The sequence below is a fragment of the Chelonia mydas genome, chromosome 1, assembly GCF_015237465.2.
Source record: "Chelonia mydas isolate rCheMyd1 chromosome 1, rCheMyd1.pri.v2, whole genome shotgun sequence".
Taxonomy (NCBI): domain Eukaryota; kingdom Metazoa; phylum Chordata; order Testudines; family Cheloniidae; genus Chelonia; species Chelonia mydas.
The window spans coordinates 51,904,786-51,926,547 of record NC_057849.1 but is presented as its reverse complement, the minus strand read 5'-3'; the positions used below and the strand labels follow the sequence as shown (position 1 = coordinate 51,926,547).

The following is a 21,762-nucleotide window of genomic DNA, read 5'->3' as shown; positions in this document are numbered from 1 at the left end:
AGGACAAAAATATATTGCATGAATGAGGAAGAGAGACTTAAATAGAGAAATTATATTAAGTATTATGCTGAATATATCATCTGAACTAAAGTGTTTACTGAAGTTGCTGAGTTACTGCAGTTACTGCGACAGACACAAAGGGCAAAGTTTGACTGTGAAATGTTAGAAAATGCCCTCAGCAGGCTTCTGTGCCACTGGTGCTGCTTGACTGTACTCATTGTCCCAGTCTGTGGTATTCCTTTTTGAGGCCATTTCAGTGCTTCCTCAGTTTAATTACCCCATTTTGTTCTTTCCTGTCATTCTTCCTGAGGTAAAAGGTAGCGTTCAATTTAATATAACAAGCTTTTTTTTCCTTTCCCTTCTCCCCCACGGCAGCAGTTGCGATTCTTGCAGCATCAAATGGCTATGGCAGCAGCAACAGCACAAGCAGCTCAGCTACGACACCAGCAACATTCAGGCAGCCAGTCCAAAAGTAAAAGGAAAAGAGGCACACCGACCCCTCCAAAGTCCTGAGTCTTGGGGGGGTTATATTTAAATAAAATAGAGGCAGAAGTGATTTTAAATTTTTTTTTTTTTTTAAAGAAAGCTCAAAAAAAAAATCAAAATCAAATCAGTGTTTGAAATGGCTGATGGGAAAATGAATTTTTGAAGTAACGCCGATAAGTATAAACTGTATCGGGAAGCCAACTCTATGGAAAATAGGAATTTCATCTAACAAAAAGCTAGGGTTTGTTTTTTTGCAAGTCACTTCATATTTTTAACAAAATGTTTTAACCTTGTATTTTTTACCATTCAGCAGCACTGTACATAGTATAAGGGTGATACATTTTAGAAAATATGAACTTTGTAAATGTAGTATTAATATCTGTTTATTTAGTATAAAAGGTTGGTGAACACTCTAACAAATACAATTTTTACAAATCCATTTTGAAGAGACCTTGCTGTATGTTTATTTTGGTTTTATGCTTTTTATCACTTTATTTATCAGCTTCTTCACTTCTTTGTGTCTTGTAACGGCCCGGGTGATACAGTCTTGAAGTTTTGCTGCTGTTAGGCCACTTCCACCTAAAAAAAGAGGGGGGGAACCCCCCAAAATTGAAAGTAGTAGCTTGGTTTTCCATTTTGTTTTCTTTAAAATTTTTATCAAATGGAAACATTAAAACCTTTCAGTCATGGGGGTTACTTTACTGTTTAAGAATCAGGGTGGTCTAATTTGCAATTCTCCTTAAGAAAATTGTTTTACTTTAAATATCAAATCTTACTAGCACAATAGAAGACCTCGGTTCAAGATCCAACCTCTGCAACAAGTATGTCTAAACAAGTCATGAAGACGATTTGTTCAAGGAAAAGGTTATTTATTGCAGCAGCCACACCAACTCTTGCAAAATGCAATACTGTAGATTATTTTTAAGAAGACTGCAGTAGTAACTTTCATTTAAGAAATAGTTCAACTAAGTGAAGGAAAATGTTACTTGTTTTGAGAGCACTGTCCGACACAGGTACAGTATTAAGATGGCTCTACATGCTAAAGGCCAATAATATTACTATGTAGCATGTACTACTGAAGTAACAGCCAGCTGTAGATAGAATTTGATTCCAACTGTTTAATTTTAAATTTGCTGCCTGTCAAATTAACTTGTAGTAATTTTGAAAAGTACCTGGCTTATGAACAGAACATAGTCTGCCTTCTTCATCCATTACAATGGTTACCGTTCCAGTTGCCAAGTCCTCCTCTTCTGCCGTTGGATCAACAATGAGTATTGTGCTTTTAAAAGAAGAGAATCCAGAGGTGGGTGGGATGTTTGTGTACAAGTTACTGGATCTTCACGTACAAAACAATCAGATAGGAAAAGGTTCATCTAAGATGAATTTGGCCAGGGTCATTTAGGCTAACTTTTTAAAAGGTTTTATTTATATAGAGTATTTTGTTAGCTGAATATAGTACTTCTGGAAGTATTCTATAAACATCCACTGTTCTGTCATCAGGATGCCCTAATTTAAAGAACATGGGGAGAAGGCAAACCCTTACTGAACTTCAATGTTGAACTCAATTGGGTGTTTGAGGGTTTGTAAATAGAAATAAAATTTAAATTTAGAGGTTTTAAAAATTTATGCCCTAATCAGGAAACTATAATTTGCAGCACTAAAACAGCTACTACAGTAACAGACAGTAAAAGTTTAGAATTGTTGTAAAACAAATCTTTTAAAATGCTGACTACATGCTATAAGATAGTTTTCTGTTAACGGTAAACAAAGTGAAAACACCATTATTTCCGTTTGCTATAGATGTACTTACAAAACCTATTTGTATGTATATTTATTTTTAGTGAACTTTTTGAAAGAGAATCAAGGACTGTATTTTGATCTACTACATTGTTCAATCAAGGAAGCGATCAAAAATATTACCCCTGCGATGAAAGCTATTGATTTCTCAAGACCCAAAATTAGTTTTTTCCACAGCAAATAGTGTAAAATTCATAATATTTTAAAGGGAAAATTGACTAAATTATTAAATTATGCTAAATATCCTTTACTCTACAATAAAAATTGTTGGAACCATTTAGTCCTTTAGAAATCTATACTACAATGGACAGATACAGAGACAAATAATAAAAGTTCACAGAGGAGTCAATGGGACAAGATGACAGACGTCAGCTTTTTACGAAAACCCTTAAACATTCCTTACTACAACCTTTTTGAACGTGCAAAATGTTTATAAACAACAGTGCAAATATTATTGGGAATGTCTGGTGCGAATTCCCAATTCCACACTGTTCAAAAAAAAGTGTATTTTAAAGTCAATGTAATTTAAATTTGATATACTAAATACAGTGAAACTGCCAAGGGAATGCATTTATTCTACGTTACTTACAACTAATTTTTAAAAAGTGGGGAGTTCTATAATTTGGTAATGTTTTTCATATTATCGGCATCATAAAAAGAGGACAAGCAGTTGCCTGAACTTTCATAAAGTAATGAACAGAACAACTCAATCTCAGTACATAAACCCCCTAACCAAGGGTACCTGCTCCCTCCCTCCCCCCAGGTAATTGATGAGGGAAACCTGCAAAAAACATTTGCTTGTTCTACATGAGAGGATTTCAATGAAGGGAAGGTAGGAGGTTCTTTCATTGTTCATTTTTTCCAGTGTCACTTTTCCAGTTGCTGTTTTTGTGCAATGGCACACACACCTAAGAGTTATTACTGCTTTGCGCACACAGCCTTTCATCCAAAGAGTTCTTGCTGGAGATAGCTGTATACCAGGTTACCAACCCTCCTCACTCCCACCTCGCCCCCCACATTAACAGTATTAAGGAGCTGCCTGTAAATATTTTTGAGAGGACAAACAGAAAGATATATTTCTGTTGACTGTGGCTATTGAAAGAGATGCAGCATACTATCAGCACTGCTCGCCAGCTAGTTTTAGAACCTTTCTTATCTGGTAGTTATTATACTTAGAAGCTAACACATTTCCATTTTACTATTGACAAAAAGATGCTAGGGCCTGAAGTAACAGAAAACAAGTAATTCATAGCAGATGAATCCCTGAAGAGTGAAACAGACTTTACATTTACCCTTTGGGAATTAAGGGCCTCTCTAATTCTGGGCTTGCCAGAGATATGTGGGCTATAACAATCAGCAAGTGCTGGTGACAACAAAACTCAAAGAGGCCACAATCCAAGAGGCAAAGTCTGGCCTGGGGAACCACTTGTACCCCAATCCTGCTATTTTAGTGAAAAAACAAGAACGATTTCAAGGAAGAAGTCTTTCAGACAGATTTCAAAATAAAGAGCCTGACAACATGCAACCCTTTTAGATCTAAGGACGTTAACTTGGAGAGTTGGCCAAATTTTAATTTGAGTAATTACATTCCATATATGTCAATCCCTGGATAAGTTCTTTACTTTCTGTCCTGAAACTGTTGTGAACTGTTATGAGCTATTGAAAAATTGTCACGATGTAGGCCAGAGGTATTTGCGTTTCAGTAGTGGATGTAGTGATTCATGTACGTAAAGCCCTTTGGGATGAAAAGTATATAAATACAACAACATCATGAAGCTACACCTCTCAAGTACATTTCAATATTAAAATACTTTCCAATATGACTAAGCTGTGAAATCTGGAGATCAAATCTGGCTTCAGTTGCAGGGGAAATTTGGTAGTATTAATTTTGTTCTGGTGGTCATTTGTTCATATTATAAAACTATGTAACAGTTCAACATAATCAGCCCTGAATTAGAGTAGCTGAAAAGTCTGGTTGGTCCATGAGGAGCACTGACATAACTGCATGAGGATTTTGCCACCACAGCTTCTTGGCAACAGTGTCAGTTTTTCACCAGTGTGTGTGTCACTAAACAATTTACAAAATATATATACATTTGATCAGTTACCGACTTACTCGTCAAATACAGCAAACGATGTAGCAACTGGATGCTTTCTGATATTCAAAGGATTTGTCTGTTTTAAATCAACTTCTGCCAAACCAGTGTCTTCATTTATAGTAACTGTTGGCAACTGTACTGAAAGAGAAGAGGCCAATTAATTGTATGATATTAAACTAGCTGAAGATAATTTGGGCTTTATCCCCAAAGGAATTCTTTATGAACTGTTCTATGTTAACATCCACCAATCTCTATGGGGCTGAGCAACTGCAATTCCTATTGACTGCAGGTCCCAAATCAGACAATATGGGACACCTGTTTTCTGCAAAAATAACAGATGCCACTCATCCTTTTTGAACCCATTATTTTGTTCAGATTCAGTCAAGTATAAACGATCAGTTGTAAAAAAAATAAATTTGAAATTAAAACACACACACCATAATGGCACTTTCTACATGACAAGTACATTAGCTGAACCACACTGAACAAAAAAAAACCCCCACACAATAGCCTGTCTTTTTCCTATCACTACATCACATCTCTCTACTCCTCTATGATCCTGCTTTTGTGATCTCTTCAATTATAAATGTGAACATGTTAATAACTTCTAAATATCTCTTGTTTGCATCACACAAAATATAAGTGATTAAATACTTAGTTTCCCTACACTAAATAACACGAACAGGTATCACTTCATTTAGATGTTGGTGTACTGAAATTACAATTTTGCTTATGATCAGTAGTGGAGTGTCCAAACTTCTGGTACGCTGAAGACAAATACCATTGCTCTGAAAAACTAACCTATCTGGTGGAATGGCTCTCAGTCCTATAATAGATTAATACAATGTGCAAGAAGCATATGTAAGCAAGGTAGCCTATAGCCTGATCAACAACATGTATACAAAACTTTGACATCAATTTAGTGACATATTTCTTCTTTGTATTATAGCTTCAGTAGTTCAATAAAAAGATGGGGGGTTTAACTGCTGACATATTCTGTTTTTGGGGAAATTAAAATCAGCAACAGACTGTTCACCATGATTCAGATTACTACTAACACATTTATCCCATGAATGTAATTTGCTTAACAATTGTGTGTTATAGGACACTTACCATTTTTTAAAGCTGCTAACAAAGCAAATGTGCAGGCATCCAAAATGTTTCCATCATAGTCCAAGCATATGAAATCACAGTATAGAACCCAAGCAAGCTAAGAAACAAAGTTTGTACATGTGAGATCTGATATATCCTTTGAACTGCCAGTATCACACTAATTCAGGTTACAAGCCAATGATAATACACATCCTCTGATCCTTTAACAACAAATATGAATACACGGCCTCTTAGCTCCCCCCACCCAATTCACTAAGCATAGCAATTTAGATGGCTCTTCTGATCAAAAGCCTCACCTGTTCCCATGTGATCTACTCCAAGAAGATGGATTTTAACAAAATATTAATTTTGCTGGTGAGAAACAGTCAATATATTTTCACATTTCCAGATTATTAGGATTGATATTGCTAAGAAGTGGCTGAGGAAACAATTTTACCGAGTGGGCAGCAAAGAACATCACACACATTTCTGCATTATGGTCACTTCAGAAAAATTCCAATTTTTTAAAAGGAGTTATTTATGTGCAGATAGCCATCTGTAGTCAGCCACTGTATTGTATTTTATCAACAAAGAGAATGACTTCTGCCTCCACTAGAAAACCATGGGTGAGAAATTCAATTCATATTTGGTATGTCACAAAAAAAATATATATGGACTTTTTACACTTGAGCTATTAAACATAACTAGGGCCCTACCAAATTCATGGTCTATTGTGGTCAATTTCACAGCCATAGGATTTGAAAATTGGTAAAAATCACGTTTTCAGATGTTTAAATCTGAAATTTCAAGGTGGTGTAACCGTGGAGGATTGTGGGTGGGGGTCGCAAACCTGTTGTAGGGGGGATCATGGGCACTGTTCCCTCTAAGCTGTACGTGTGTGCACACGCACACAGATCCTAAACCCCGCGTACACGGCGAGAAACCGCGCACAAAAAATGAAATACTACATCGGCGTCAGGCCGAAATATCATTTACGGGCGACTTTTGACATTGTTCACCTGCCATCTATCAACACAGCAAGATTCTACTAACTGGCAATGGGGGGAAAGGGAAAGGAGGTTAAATTTCCTTTTTCTAAGTATTTAAAAATGACATTTATAAAATAACATGGTGTAAAACTATTATCACAAATTGCAAATTAAAACTTTTTAAACGTATAAGCATTTTACTTGCTTGGGCGCATTTGCCTCATGGCGCACAAATTTGAACTCTGCTTCAAAAATTTGCAAAGAAGAAATTTTTTGCGCACACAGCCTGTCAAAAATTAGAGGGAACATTGGTCATGGGATTACCACCCTCACTTCTGTGTTGCCTTCAGAGCTGGACAGAGTGGGGATGAGAGGGTGCGGAGCTATCTGCATCTGGGAGAGAGACCCAAGAGCAGCCTGCAGGGAAAGAGCAAGTCCTGTCCTGCCACAGCCCTACCCAGACTAGCAGCTAGGAGCCCCCTTTGCTGGGGCGCTTTGAGCAGCACAGGGAAGATTGGATCTAACTCTACAAGCCTCCTCCAGCTGCAGGAATCTCTGGGGCTGCTGTCCAGTTCCAGAGCATCCTGCAGCAAGGGGAGGCAACCAGAGATGGGTCTAGTCCCCCACCCTGGCAGTGCAGGGAATGGACAAGTCCTGTCCCTCCCCAGCCCAGCCGGAGCTAGGAACTTTGCTGGGGCACTCCTAGGAACAAGGGGACATTGGATTTCATGGGGAAGTGCTTATTTCATGGTCCATGACATGTTTTTCACAGCCACAAAAATGGTAGGGCCCTAAACTTAACAGTCCACAAGCCAAATCTAGCCTGTCAGTCCTCTGTGAGCATTGGATCTGCAATTTGAAATAAAGTTTGCTGACCACTAGTGTGAGTGGCAGTTAAACATGGCAAAAGGCATTTATAATTAAGTTTAAAAAGTAGGACAACAGAGAGATGACTTCAGTACAAAAATCTGAACTGAAGATAGGTGGATCAAAGCTGCAACATGGACCTCTTCTGTTCCCTACCCAAAATGCCTCCTTATTTTCAAAGGAAAAACAAAAACACACATGTTGGAATTCAAGGTCTTGTCATCCCTCTAGGAAAAGTAAGTGATGCCCAGGTTTAAAACTGGCTGGAGAATTGTAAGTATTTTTAACAAAAAATATTTTTGAAACATGAAAAATTTTGGTTTTTTCCCAAAAATTTTCATGGAAATTTTTCAGGTTTTCAATGAAAAACAGAAAGCCAGGGTTCAACTTGACCAGCTTATCATGTTTTAAACATCTACACTGTCTTGTCCACACTGGAGTTTTAGTTAACATTAGCTAATACCTTCCGACAACACACCTTTAAATCCTAGTCAAAACAAACTCCAAAGGGTGAATATACCCTTGCTTGCAGCGAGCATGGCAGGCACACCACAGGGGTATTCTTTACACTTCCCTGCAGCTTTGCTAAATTTGGCCATGTGATGGGGTGTATCAACACCACACTGGGCCAATGGGGCTGATTAATCACAGTAATCGCCCCTGCTGCGAATACTCCAGGTGAAAGGGACAGATAAAAGGAGGCAGCCCAGTTCAGTCCGGGCTGTCTGAGGAAGAGGAAGGATGTTTGCTTTCCAGGCTGTCAGGACCATGGACCCTGATCAGCTGACTCTGGAGACTGACAGGAATGCCGAGAGGAAATGCCCGAGATGGGCCTTATGGTAAGAAGTGACTGAGGGAATGAGTTAGAAGCCAATGCTTGAACCCTTAATAGGGAATTTACAGCTTCATAGGTTGGAACCCATGGAGTAGGGTTCCCCTACTTCCCCCCTTGCACTTGCCATTAAGGCGTGGCTACTGGGGACTCCCAATATAAACTGATTGTTTGCTCGACCCTGCCCAGAGTCAGAGCCCAGCCAGGAGGCTCAGCAGCGAAAGACTGAGCATTTGCTCTGCCCTCCCAGAGGGTCCAAGCCTTCCACTGTATCATCTGTTTGTTTTGCCCCAGGTCAGGGTCTACGAACTGCTGGGTTGCTCGGCCCCGCCAGGGGTCCTGAGTCCTCTGACCGCAAATGTTTGACTTAACAGGGAATCCCGTCGACCGTGTGATGGAGTGTACCAACCTTGCACTGAGTCAACTGGGGCAGCCCGCTCACCACACCGTGCCCCCATGACAGGCCTAATAGTTTTTACTAAATGCAAGATCCAGAGCTTCAAAAAGACAGTCAATTCCTACTACAAAAGCAGGGAAGACAAAGTAGTTTTATATGGACTCTGATGACAAACAGGATTGCCATACTGGATCGGACCAGCAGTCCACCAGCTTCAGTATCCTGTCTCTCAGCACCAGATGCTTCAAAGAAGGAACACAAATCTCACAGTGCACAGATGTAGGATAATCTTCCCCTTGTGACGATCTCATCCTAATTCTGGTTTAAACCCTTCCAAAATTTTTCTTCTGCATTAGCTATTTTATTTCTGGACATTCAAGTTATCCATATCATCATCCGTTCCTTCTTTGTATCTTACTAAGCTCTTGGGTTTAAAGACATGCTGTTGCAATGAGTTCTTGAATCAAACACTACAAACCAAGAAAGTACTTAGCATTCTAGGAGTTGCATAAACAGCATAATGTTTTCAAAAATATAGTTGATACACACATCGATATTGATTTCCGTAATCAGATCACGCAGACCTTATACTTGGATGTAACCCAAAGAGTGTGCAGGTACCAAAATTAACAAATAATAAGAGTAGTAGCCCAAAAGCTGAAGGGTTTTCTTGAAACCTGTTAACAAATTATTATCCCCCTTTACTCTGAGACATTGCCATTAACACCAAACCTTTTCTTACCTTGCCATTTGCAATGCACAGATCTTCTTTCATTATTATTTCTGAACTAAAACAAAATGACACAGAAAATTAAGAAATAAAATTCTTCCCCATAACTGTGTTCATAATTGAACTGTGTTATAGTGGGTCTCACTTTTCAATCACATCTGCAATGAACTGGCTAGCTGCTTGAGCCTCTTCCCCAGGAGGTCCGGGGCGAAATCTTGATGAACAGAGGGGTGGTAGATCCACATTCGGAACTAGAAATCAAAAATATTTAGTTATGAACTAAACAAAGAAAAAATACAGTCTGTTATAATAATAAAAATGCATACAAGCGTTTTATGGTCTTAATTAGTACCATGCATTTCAAATGAAAGCCAAGACCATGAATTGTTAACATTAATCAAGTCTGCATCTAAGTTCCCTCTAAGCTGCGTGGCCACGCAGCTGCCTATTAAGCCCCGCTCAGGGCTGAGACAGGGAGAGATGCCTCTCCCCCAGCGCGGACTTGCCACGGCTGGGGGAGAAGTGCCCCTCCCACGGCCCCAACACAGACCTGCCCTGGACTTGCTGCAGCCAGGGGAGAGGAGCCCCTCCCGTGGCCCAGATGAAGCTGCTGCAGCCAGGGAGAGGCGCCTCTCCTCCGGCCCCGAGCTGCTGCAGCGAGAGGGCTGGGGGGAGTCCTCTCTCCCATCACAGGCCCGGGACAGCCTGCACCCCAAGCCTGGGACAGCCTGCACCCCTCATCCCCAGCCCCACCCAAAGTCTACACCCCTAGCCAGAGCCCTCACCCCCTGCACCCAACCCCTTGCACCCAACCCTGAGCCCTCTCCCGCACACCGAACCTCTCGGTCCCACCCCCACCACAAGAATTTTGTTGTGTGCACCAATATGAAGGTGATGTGTCACACATCACCTCCATATTGGTGCATATAACAAAATTCATTCCACACATGGATGTAAAAAATTAGAGGGAACACTGGTCTGCATGATTTTTCTTCCAAAATTACACAAAGTGATATATGATTCAGGGTACAGATCATTTATTGGTCAGTGTTTCATAAAATAGCATTTACATTTACAGAATGAAATAAAGATATACTCCTAGCTACAGTAAATTAAAGCATTTTACCTGAGGTCCTGCTATGTAGATCATGAACCACAAATTATTTCTTAATATCCGTAATTAGATAAACAACAACTCTAATCTTTTCATTCCAGGAGTCTAATTTTCCTGGTATGACACATTTCCTTTTATTAACTGCCCAAATTTGCCATTTTGGACATAAAAGAAGCAAAAAATATTTCAGAACAATCACAGAAAACTGAGAACACAATCTAGTAAATTCCCCAAAGACATCACATCTTGGAGAGATACTAAACCACCTTTTTATAATGTAAATCCTCAATCTTATAAAGCGACGCTCAGAAGTGGACCCCATTTATTTCACTGGAACTCCATATGGAAATAAGGGTCTGCCTGCAAAGATCCCTTCCAGGATCAGGGCCTACATCAGGACCATCCCTAGTTAGTTAGACTCAATTTCAGCAGAATTATACTTCCCTCTCACCATTTTTGAAGTCAAGCCAATTTTTTTCTTGGGCATTATCAAGACACAAGGGAACATACAATTTATTGCAGCCCTTCCTGAATCATCAGACCTCACCTTCCACTGCCACAACAATCTCACCCACAACAAGGTATCTGAGGAGACAGGTAGGTGAGTTCTCTGGCTCATCTACCTGTCTCCTCAGATATCTTGCTTTGACCTCCCATTGTTTCCTGGTAGTCAGGGCTGGAATTGGCAGTGAAAAGGCAGTTTCCATGAGGAGAGGTTTCTCACATGCGGAAGGCAGAGCAAATCCCACCTTGTGCCTCTGCCTTGTGCTGCTGCTAGAAACCCTCAATCTCATAACTAGTACTCCTTAGCTAACCTGTCACCTACCTCTAAAAAGGCCAGTTCCCATGTGTCATCTTACTAAACTGGTTCTGTGCGTTGTAATGCAATTATTTAATGTGATTTATTTGTTTTAAACGTCTACTGCACCAGATTCTTCCCAATCACTAAAAGCATTTAACTGAAATAACTAACGCTGGTTTTTTTCTAAAAAGGCAGAAAACTGACAAAGCTCTAAAACTTACCAATATATCCCTTATTAGTGGACTGTGCTGGGGGTTCTGCAAACTCCTATAAAAGCAAAAACAACAACAAAACCCAGGGCGAAGAAAAGCTTGTATCTACAAACTGGTTTGAAAAGACTTTTTAAAAGATGTTAAATATAATTTACAAATCCTATTTCCACAAGGGCTCAAAGGTTTGTCTGCCCAAAATGCTTTTATAAACCAAGCTAGATTTTCCAGCTACTCTACTTATGATCATTTCTTCAATGAATTGCTTGTTGTTTTATGTTAAAGACGATTATAACTAGATTTTCCACAGCTATATTTATTAACATCTCCCTTGAAAGAAGAGGATTTGTTTCATTATCAATGCTCTCTAATCACCACAAAAACTAAATAATTAATACACAAAAATAAGGTCTTTGTTTTCTTTAAGAAGAGCCAAACAACTCTTTACACAAACAACAATGCACGCATGCACACACACCCCTCTCTCTCTTGATTGTACCCTAATTCCTTTGTCCAAATCTACCTGTAATCTTCAATCCTCAAAATAACTCCTGTGAAAAAAATGTACGTGTATTTGACAGGCATATCGATTTCAATTTAATAAGTAGGGGCTTTATCTTTACATTAACTATTATTAAGGCTGCGACGTTTGTCACGGAGGTCATGGAAGTCACAAATTCCATGACTTTCTGTGACTTCGGCAGCGGCCACCAGCCTGTCCCCTTCTCACCCCGGCCCCCAGGGGCAGCAGGAGTTTGGGGGCGGAGGAGGGCAGGCTCAGGGCTAGGGCACGGGAGGGGTGAGGACTCTGGGCAGCACTTACCTCGGGGGCGCTCCCCAGAAGCAGTGACATCCCTCAGCTCCAAGGGGGAGGTGCAGCCAAAGAGCTCTGCACACTGAATTCCGCCTGCAGGCACTGCCCCCCACAGCTCCCATTGGCCGTGGTTCCTGGCCAATGGGAGCTGCGGAGCCGGCACTCGGGGCAGAGGCAGCACACAGAGCTGTCTGGCTACACCTCCACCCAGCAGCTGAGAGATGTCGCCACTTCAGGGAGCTGCAGAGCGGGGTAGGGAGCCTGCCAGCCCCGCCAACCTCCTCCCCGCTGCCCCAGCACCAGCAGGGGTCCCAGGCCACGCTGTTTACTGCCTGTGACCTGTCCATGACTTTTACTAAAAATACCCGTGACTAAAACATAGTCTTAACTATTATTTCTCCATCTCAAAAAAAGTAAACGTACCGCTTTAATGCCACAAATTACAGTAGTATTTCCTAACTTCACCAGGGCAGAGCCATCTGCAGTAGTAATTGAACCTGAAAAGAGAACATGTTTAATAAAATCTCAGTCTGCTACCTCAGAAAGCTCTTTAACTTAATATCCATCTTCACACTGTCAGTTACCAGTTTTAGCTTCCATACCACTCACTTAGACTAAACGACATGATACATGGTGTATTTTAAATGTTTGGGAATTCCAAGGGTAAGTGGAATATGTCCCTACAAGAGATTCAAAGTACTGGATTACCCAGAACTTTTCAAATATAATATGAAGACTTTTTTATGCTGCTTTTCTACTTGATTCTGTGAGAAACCATGATATCCTCACAGACTGCTGAATTTATATTATAAATTAAAATGCACATACCAGTATTTTCTCCTATCTTACCTGTTTTACTGACAAGGTTACCTTGTATTTCCCCTATGGTCCAGTTCCCTATCACCTAAATTCCCTTCCAGTTTTGTGAGGCAAAACAAAGATCTTTCAGCAGTCTGCTAGTGAAGTTATTGGGGCTACTCTTATGAGGAAGGACATTTGTCGAAGTAAGGGGTTGCAAGATCTGTTAGTTTAGCACTGCTTATTTGTTTTCCATTCCCTGCCTTATCATATTCTTATTGGGAAACTGCTGTAGCCTGAATGTGCTAAAAAGATCCAGCAAAGTACTTATTAAAAAAAAAAGCACTTTCCATTCCAGCCGATGTTAGGACACTGGGGAAAGTGATGAACAGAGCAGACTCAGCAGTATAGGAGTTGCATATATAGCAGGAGATTAGAGGAAGAATGGAAGGAGAACCACAAAGAAGAACTGGGTGTGAGAGCAAATTCATGAAAGGAAGGACAGAAGAAAAGGGAGCATCCCTCCAAAGGAGGGGTAATGAATAAAGGAGAAAGTGGGTAGAAATGTGTAAGCCATGATGGAAATAGAGCAGGCAGAGAAGTGGACAGAGCGCATGCACACATAACATGGAGAGAACAATAAAGAGAAAGTAAGTGAAAGAGACCATAGGGGTGAAGCCAGATGGCCAGGCAGGAGAAACTGGCAATTTTGCTAAAGAATGCAATTTGATTTCCACCATCAGGGAACCACAATTTGCTTTAAGCACTACGATTTGGCAGGAGGGGCACATTGTGGGGCTTAATTTGCTTTTTGCCAAAGCAAGGTGGCAAACTTCTCACTACATGGAAAGAATGGGAAATGCACCACGAAATAAATATATTTTAGACTTGTCATTTGTTAATTATTTAATAAATGAGACAACAAAATTGGTTTAAAAGTACATAATGATGGAATGTTCTATTTGGTTTTTGGCACTTACCCATAAAAAGCTTCAGTTCACCTTGCAAAAGGTAAGGGCTTTTTCTTTTTTTTTTGGCTAAACTTAATTTTGAATTGATATATACAGAAATTATATTTAATCATGTTTTTAATTCTCTAATGCATTTTTTATATTTGTATTTTTATATTTCTATATTTCTATTAACTATCAAGTTCTAAAGTATTCATTTTTTCTAAATTAGGAATAGTCAAAACTTTAGTAGATGAAAATTTACCTTTATGCCAGGTAAAATGGCCAAAGCAGCACAGAAGGGTTCTAAATGCCATGATCAGGAAGAATTCCCCCAATGTATGAACTGTGAAAGCCATAAAGCACCTTCTGACACACCCGTGCAAGTCCTGATATAGGGGTGTCTTAGAATCAGTGCTGGAGGCAGGAGCGGCAAATTGGGAATGGGACCACAGTGATTCAGGAAAATGCTGTGGCCCAGAGGCAGATAGGGAAGCTACCTTAATTTAGACAGCCACCCGTGGCTGTTTAAACTATGCTTTGGGGGAGCAACGGGGGTGTCACTGAGTAGCTCCGGAGTGAGAGGGTGCAACAATGGTTTAAAACTATCCCTGGACTGCAGAGTCTGTACTGTGCCTCTTTGAGGCGCAACACAGAATGTCAGCCCTGGTTGTTCTGAAATCAAGCTCTGTGGAAATAGATCAGCCATTCATTAAAGACTCCAGGTATAAAAACTGACTCCATTCGATTCAGTCACCAGCACTTCCCAACATTAAACACTTACCTATGTTGACAGTGGTTGTTCTGAATTCACCTAGCTCCCTTCCATCAGGTCGGCAGTTCTCTTTCTAAACATAAACATTACACAATTCAAGTTAAATGACATTTTCATGGTGTTACACAATCAAGAGTATATAATGATAAAGTTGTGTTTATCTTCAAATGGGAATTTGCAATGACAAGACCACTAGGATAAACTCAAAGATTTGTGTGCTGGTGAGCTTTCTGGTCTAATTTAGTGTGATCTGGGTTACAGGTCCAAAACTTAGTTACCGTATATACTCGTTCATAAACCAAATATTTTTGGTAAAAAGTTGATGCATCAAAGAGCGGGGTGGGCTTATAAACGGGTCTGCACCAAAATTTGATGATTTTAAACTCTATGAAATCATTGAATTGAATATCTAATACTCTGTCATTTTGTTTACCTGGAGCATCTGCAGGCATGGAGCCCCTCAGTTCCCTGTGGCCACGGTTCGCCGTTCCCAGCCAAAGGGAGCTGTGGGAAGTGGCGGCTGGGAATGGCGAACCACAGCCACCGGGAGCTGAGGGGCTCCGTGCCTGTGAATGCTCCAGGTAAACAAAATGTCCCGACCCACCAGCGGCTTACCCTGATGGGCCAGGAGCCAAAGTTTGCCAACCCCTAAAATATAGGGTCGGCTTATGAAAGGGTCAATCAGCTTTTACTATTTTTACCTATCCATCTTGGGGGGGTCGTCTTATAAACGAACGGGCTAATGAACGAGTATATATGGTACTTTAAAAATTTTATAGTCCAGCAGGAAAAAGCATCTCGAGGCCAAGTACTATGTGCCTTCCTACAGCTATTTAGGACATTCAGCAACAAAAGCAATACCTCGTATCAGTGGTGCAGTGACAAAGCAATCAGTAAATTGCTACGAATATAGTGGCAATCTGTGAATTTTGTGACACTATAAGTCCCCTGCACTCATGGCCGGACTAAGTATTATCTAGACCATCCCTGACAGGTGTTTATCTAACCTGCTCTTAAAAATCTCCAGTGATGCAGATTCCACAAACTCCCCAGGCAATTTATTCCGGCAATTAACCACCCTGACAGTTAGGATTTTTTTCCAACTAAGCCACCCTTTCTATAATTTAAGCCCACTGCTTCTTGTCCTATCCCCAGAGTTTAAAGGAGAACAATTTTTCTCCCTCCTTCTTGTAACAACCTTTTATGTAAACCCCTCTCAGTCTTCTCCAGACTAAACAAACCCATTTTTTTCAATTTGCCCTCATAGCTCAGGTTTTCTAGATCTTTAATCATTTTTGTTGCTCTTCTCTGAACTTTCTCCAATTTGTCCACCTCTTTCCTTAAATGTGGCACCCAGAACTGGACACAATACATCAGATGAGGCCTAATCAGCGCAGAGTATAGCAAAAGAATTACTTCTCGTGTCTTGCTTACAACACTCCTGCTAATACATCCCAGAATGATGTTTGCTGTTTTTTTTTTTTTTTTTTTTTTGCAAGAGAGTGTTACACTGTTGACTCAGTTTAGAGCTTATGATCTACTATGACCCCCAGATTCCTTTCTGCAGTACTCCTTCCTAAGCAGTCATTTCCCATTTTGCATGTGCTCAACTGATTGTTCCTTCCTAACTGGAGTACTTTGCATTTGTCCTTATGGAATTTCATTCTATTTACTTCAAATCATTTCTCCACTTTGTCCATATTATTTGGAATTTTAATCCTTTCCTCCAAAGCACTTTCAACCTCTCCCAGCTTGGTACTGTCCACAAACTTTATAGGACTACTCTCTATGCCATTATCTAAATCACTGATGAAGATACTGAACAGAACTGGACCCAGAACTGATCCCTGCGGGACCCCACTCAATATGCCCTTGCAGCTTGACTGTGAACCACTGATAACTACTCTCTGGAAACAGTTTTCCAGCCAGTTATGCACCCACCTTATAGTAGCTCCATTTAGTTGCATTTCCCTAGTTTGTTGAGCCTGTCATATGAAATAGTATCAAAAGCCTTACTAAAGTCAAGATATACCACATCTACCTCTTCCCAGAAGGCTCGTTACCCTGTTAAAGAAAGGTTTCAAAGTAGCAGCCGTGTTAGTCTGTATCCGCAAAAAGAACAGAAGTACTTGTGGCACCTTAGAGACTAACAAATTTAATAAAGCATAAGCTTTCGTGGGCTACAGCTCACTTCATCAGATGCATAGAATGGAACATATAGTAAGAAGATATATATATATACATACAGAGAAGGTGGAAGTTGCCATACAAACTGTAAGAGGCTAATTAATTAAGATGAGCTATTATCAGCAGGAGAAAAAAACTTTTGTAGTGATAATCAAGATGGCTCATTTAGACAGTTGACAAGGTGTGAGGAAGTACACTACAAAAGTTTTTTTCTCCTGCTGATAATAGCTCATCTTAATTAATTAGCCTCTTACAGTTTGTATGGCAACTTCCACCTTCTCTGTATGTGTGTGTGTGTATATATTATATATAGATATATATCTTCTTACTATATGTTCCACTCTATGCATCCGATGAAGTGGGCTGTAGCCCATGAAAGCTTATGTTCTAATAAATTTGTTAGTCTCTAAGGTGCCACAAGTACTCCTGTTCTTTTTGTTAAGAAAGCTATTAGGTTGGTTTGACACGATTTGTTCTTGACAAATCCATTCTGTTACTTATCATCTTATTATCTTCTATTATCTTTTGTTTAATATGCATTATTAATGTAGACTCAGAATTTGTCTTTTCCAAGGACACAGTCAGTGATATTATTTGTATTTTGGTAGCGCCTAAAAGCCACCACCCTGGTTGGTCTCCCATTGTGCAAGGCACTGTACAAACCAAGGCCTCAATCCTGTACGCACTTAAGCACATCTAACTTTATGCACTTAGCAGTCCCTTCGAGGCCAGTGAAACTAGTCACATGTACAAAAGCACTCACAGGATCACAGCCATAGAATAAAAAGTCCCTGTCCTGAAGAGTCTGAAAGATTTTATTCTACGAAAGGCTTTAAGGAAAAACAAAACCCCATTGGAGTTTATGTATAATTTAAAGAGAATAGCAACAGAGGTACAGTAGCTGTACAAGAAAAATATATTCTAAATCTATTTAACTGATGTATACATGATGCTTTACTCACCAAAAATCGCCTGTAATACTCCAAAGGTTCCACAGTTCTAAAATAGACACAAAATTTAAAATTCATATGCATAATCTGTTTTACAAAGTAAATGGCTACCTAAAGTCTAGCAGAAAAGAAAAGCAAGTGTTACTCAGTGGGCGTCTGTGTTTCAGAGTCAAGCTCTCTTTTTGTTCCTTGGCTGACAATGCAGTGGAGACAACACATTAGCCAAGTGAGTGCCAACTTCAGAAAGACTAGAGCCCTCTACGGTGTTCTTTCTGATCATTTTGACACCAGAACTCATAGGTTCCGGAGGGATGGTTGCCTCGTGGCAAGGGCTTTGAAAAAAGGTTAGAAAGAGTGAAGTTTGGAAAATGGGAGAAAGAGAGATACTTTACTCCATCATCCCACAACAAAACCCACCCTTTACTGCAGCTAATGTAACTGCATACATAAAAAACCTTAGCTTGAAAACTGAGAATCTGTAAAAGCTAATATTATGATGGAGTTGGTAGCAATACCATAGTTACGGCTGCATAAGAGATCTGATTGAGATAGGTGTGTTAAATATTTTTTAAGAAATGTTTCAAATTGAAATGTACATAGTATTTGAATTTTTCAGGTTAGTTTGATGATTAATTGGCTTATCCATACAGAACGTGACTGCTTCAAAAATTACCACTTTTTAAAATTTTCAGTGGGGTGTCACCTTTGTATTATTATTTGGTACCTGAAGAGCTTACAATCTAAATTCTCAGAGCCCTATTGTAAAATGTGTATAACATATCGAAATCTGATTTTTGATTCACACATTACTCTACTGTTGGTATTAATAATACTTGAAATTATTAATATTGGAAATCAAAAACCAATTTAACCATAAATTCCTTATTAAATCCAAAGACCAATATGTAGTTGGTCTAACCATGCCTAAAAAGCCTAAATACTAAGCAATTTACTACATCCAAATAGTAACAAAACATTTATAAGCATTTGATCAATATACTTACAAATGAGCTAACCCCAATGCTTAAACCCATATTGGTTGGCTGTAACATGGTCAGGTAGGTATTAGCAATGAACCCTTTAAAAGCTTATTTTTATGTCCTTTAACAAAGAAATGTCATTGCCAATTACTGGTTTTCAGCTGAAGTAAAATCTGAGACAGTTCACCCTTATTTCCAGTCAGATGAAATTTACAACCTCCTGTCTTCCCAAGGGCTTTCCTCCCCTCCTTCTTGCTGTCCAACAGTTTTCCCATTGCACCTGGGTTCACATAGGCTTTAACGCTGGTGTGTGGGTTGGTGAAGGGCTATGTTGGCTCGTTTTAAGATAGATTCTCTTTATTTGATTTAAAACCATCTGCAGTCACCCCTATTGGTCAGAGGTCTTCTTTTTAGAAACTTCCCCTTATCCCATTGGTTATTCTTTCAACCAGACATCCTCCCTACTTTATTCCTTCCGGCCTTATCACTTCTTATTTTCAAGGCCTTCCCTCTACTTTGCTTCTCAGGGCCTTTCTTTACAACACAAATATATTTCCTTAACCAAATTTAAGATAAATGTAAAATTAAAGAATTCTAGTTATCCTACATCTACCTATGTTTATTCGGAGCATAAATAAATAATCGTTCTCTTCATAGACGTTACAAATACACCAATGTATGTAGTATGACAACAGCATTTTTAAAATAGAATTTAATGCTGCAGGCTGTTTTCTGCATAGCCCTTCTGATGACACAATTTTTCAAATCAGAGAGTTGCTAAGACAGCGAACACAGAAACTAAGACAGAATGTTCCACAGCCACAAACTGTTATGACACTGTTTGCATCAGAGACATTAAAATGACATTTCCAGGAGAGAAGTTAATCTTTGGCACAAGGCCTTCCCAGGTTTTGTTCAAACAAAGATTTTTGGAGAAAATTCATGGAAATGATAACTAAGAGTGAGAACTTTTATTACGTTTTCCAAGACAACATAAACTCGACATAATTCTGACAATTTACGAGCACAAGGGTAATGTTAATCCCTGTTGGTGTTCCTTGAGATATTCCCAACTAGCATGGACATAAGGGCAATTCCTCACTGTCTCAGGAAATGCTACTATGCCCCATTTAATTGATTGTGAGACACGGGAGAAGCAAAAGATAGTTTGGTCAATGCAGAAAGAACCTTCCCCCAAATGCCTAGGAACAGACTCCTTGTCCAACCAGTCCTTATACTTAACACCCACTTTCCTCTAACTGGTTTCAGAGTAACAGCCGTGTTAGTCTGTATTCACAAAAAGAAAAGGAGTACTTGTGGCACCTTAGAGACTAACCAATTTATCTGAGCATAAGCTTTCGTGAGCTACAGCTCACTTCATCGGATGTAGCTCATGAAAGCTTATGCTCAAATAAATTGGCTAGTCTCTAAGGTGCCACAAGTACTCCTTTTCTTTTTCCTCTAACTGTCTCCTGATGGATCCCTCCACTCTAGCAACTCTAACACCTCGGCCTTGTTTTGATTAGGAAGAGATTATAGTTATTATGACTTCCACCAAGACTTTTGCTCTGGCATAGACAGAGATCCACATGTTTCAAGACACCTTAGCTGGTTAAGATTAGGTCTCACTTTAAAAAAAAAGCCAAACATAAACCTTAACCTGTCATCTCACTTCCGCCCCCAAATATTTCATACCCAGGGTCAATATTACTGGGAATTAAATGCTTTTTGGCAAAAGTATGAGACAGCAGTTACGGGTGTGAGTTATGCTACAAGGCTGATGAACATGGGAAGAATAGTGTATTTCTGTAACTCCTTGAAGCAGAAGGAACTTTTCTCTGGTAGACTGCAACGTTGCATTGAAAGTGGATAATCTGAGAGGGGTGTAGCGAGGTAGGGGCTGGTCTCTCCCCTTAACTGGACACTGCCTGGCTGTTAAAGGGCACGTTCCTATTACTGACCCAAAACCTTAATAGCTTTAACTGCCTCTGAACTAAGCTTTTAGTTTTGGAATATAAATAAATTTGGATGGAATAAAAAATACACAACAAACAAATACAACAAAAAGCTTAGGAGAGGGGCAAATTAAATGCTGATTGTCTAATAGAGAGTAAGGGCCACAAATTACAATTCTGCACAAGCATCATACTCTGTATATGGGGAGCCCCAGTGAACTCACTGGGATTTCTCACATGCATAAAATTACACATGTGCCAAGTGCATGCAGGACACATGCCCTTAGCCGCTCGATTTCCACGATCACCAATAACAAGTGGATCAGCTCTGCCGGGGGAAGGTAGGGGCGAGAGGGGGGTTTCCTAGGCGGTGTGTTTCTCTCCCGCCCCCACTTCCAAGCGGGGGAGCCGCTCCTGACAGCAGCCAGTTCCCAGACTCGGGCCTGGCAGAGCTCTGGGCACGGCACGTTACGAGCAGGCAGCGGGTCGGTCCAGCTGAAGGCTAAACCCACCCACAGCCTGACACCCGCGGCCATGGCCAGGCCGGAGGGCTCGGCAGCGGCCTGGGCCCAGGGCAGGTTCCAGGCAGACGCGGGCCGCGTTCCCGGCTCCCCGCGCGGCCAACGTCGGGGGCTGAGAGCGCCCCGGGCCGCAGCTCCCGCGAAGAGCCCCGCTGAGGCGACTGATGGCGCCGGGCCCGGCGGCTGCATCGACCCCCCCGCGGGGCCAGAGGCGAGCCCGGCTCAGAGCCCGCCCGGCCGGCACAGCCCGGCCCCCGGGAGGGGGAGGGGTGAACAGCGAACGCCGGGCCGGGACCAGAAGCTGCGTCGCCCAGTCACTTACTTGAATCCGGCCGCCATAGTCTCACTTCCGCCCGTGCGCGATCTACTTCCGGGGTCGGGAGCGCACTTCCGCTCCCCCAGCCTCTCCCGCGCGACA

The 21,762-nt window shown here is 40.7% G+C and overlaps 2 protein-coding genes across 50 annotated transcripts in view; one reads left to right on the top strand and one right to left on the bottom strand.

Annotated features, from left to right (window-relative positions):
- SUPT20H (SPT20 homolog, SAGA complex component) overlaps window positions 1–925 on the top strand; it is a 63,101-nt gene extending 62,176 nt beyond the window's left edge. For 34 of the 49 annotated variants that reach the window (XM_037892615.2, XM_037892621.2, XM_037892576.2 and 31 more), the window contains one exon: window positions 376–925. In XM_037892615.2, coding sequence (XP_037748543.1) covers window positions 376–513 — 138 coding nt within the window. In that variant the 3' untranslated portion in view covers window positions 514–925. The remainder of the gene's footprint in view (window positions 1–375) is intronic. The other 15 variants (XM_043532100.1, XM_037892553.2, XM_043532183.1 and 12 more) reach the window with 3 other exon arrangements.
- EXOSC8 (exosome component 8) lies at window positions 852–21,760 on the bottom strand. The gene is made up of 11 exons (XM_037892682.2): window positions 21,667–21,760; window positions 17,901–17,937; window positions 14,761–14,824; window positions 12,652–12,725; window positions 11,427–11,472; window positions 9,435–9,540; window positions 9,302–9,347; window positions 5,496–5,592; window positions 4,400–4,520; window positions 1,659–1,765; window positions 852–1,065 (listed from the first exon to the last, which is right to left on the bottom strand). The coding sequence occupies exons 1-11, from the start codon at window positions 21,681–21,683 to the stop codon at window positions 950–952; spliced, it is 831 nt and encodes a 276-aa protein (XP_037748610.2). The 5' UTR covers window positions 21,684–21,760; the 3' UTR covers window positions 852–949.
- Window positions 21,761–21,762: the final 2 nt, after the last annotated feature.

What these genes read in the sequence shown, in the direction of transcription:
- EXOSC8 (XM_037892682.2), bottom strand. An exon ending in AACAACCACTGTCAACATAG is followed by an intron (nt 12,726 to 14,760) that starts GTAAGTGTTTAA and finishes TTCTCTTTTCAG; the next exon opens with GTTCAATTACTACTGCAGAT. An exon ending in ATTGCAGATGTGATTGAAAA is followed by an intron (nt 9,348 to 9,434) that starts GTGAGACCCACT and finishes ATTTTGTTTTAG; the next exon opens with TTCAGAAATAATAATGAAAG.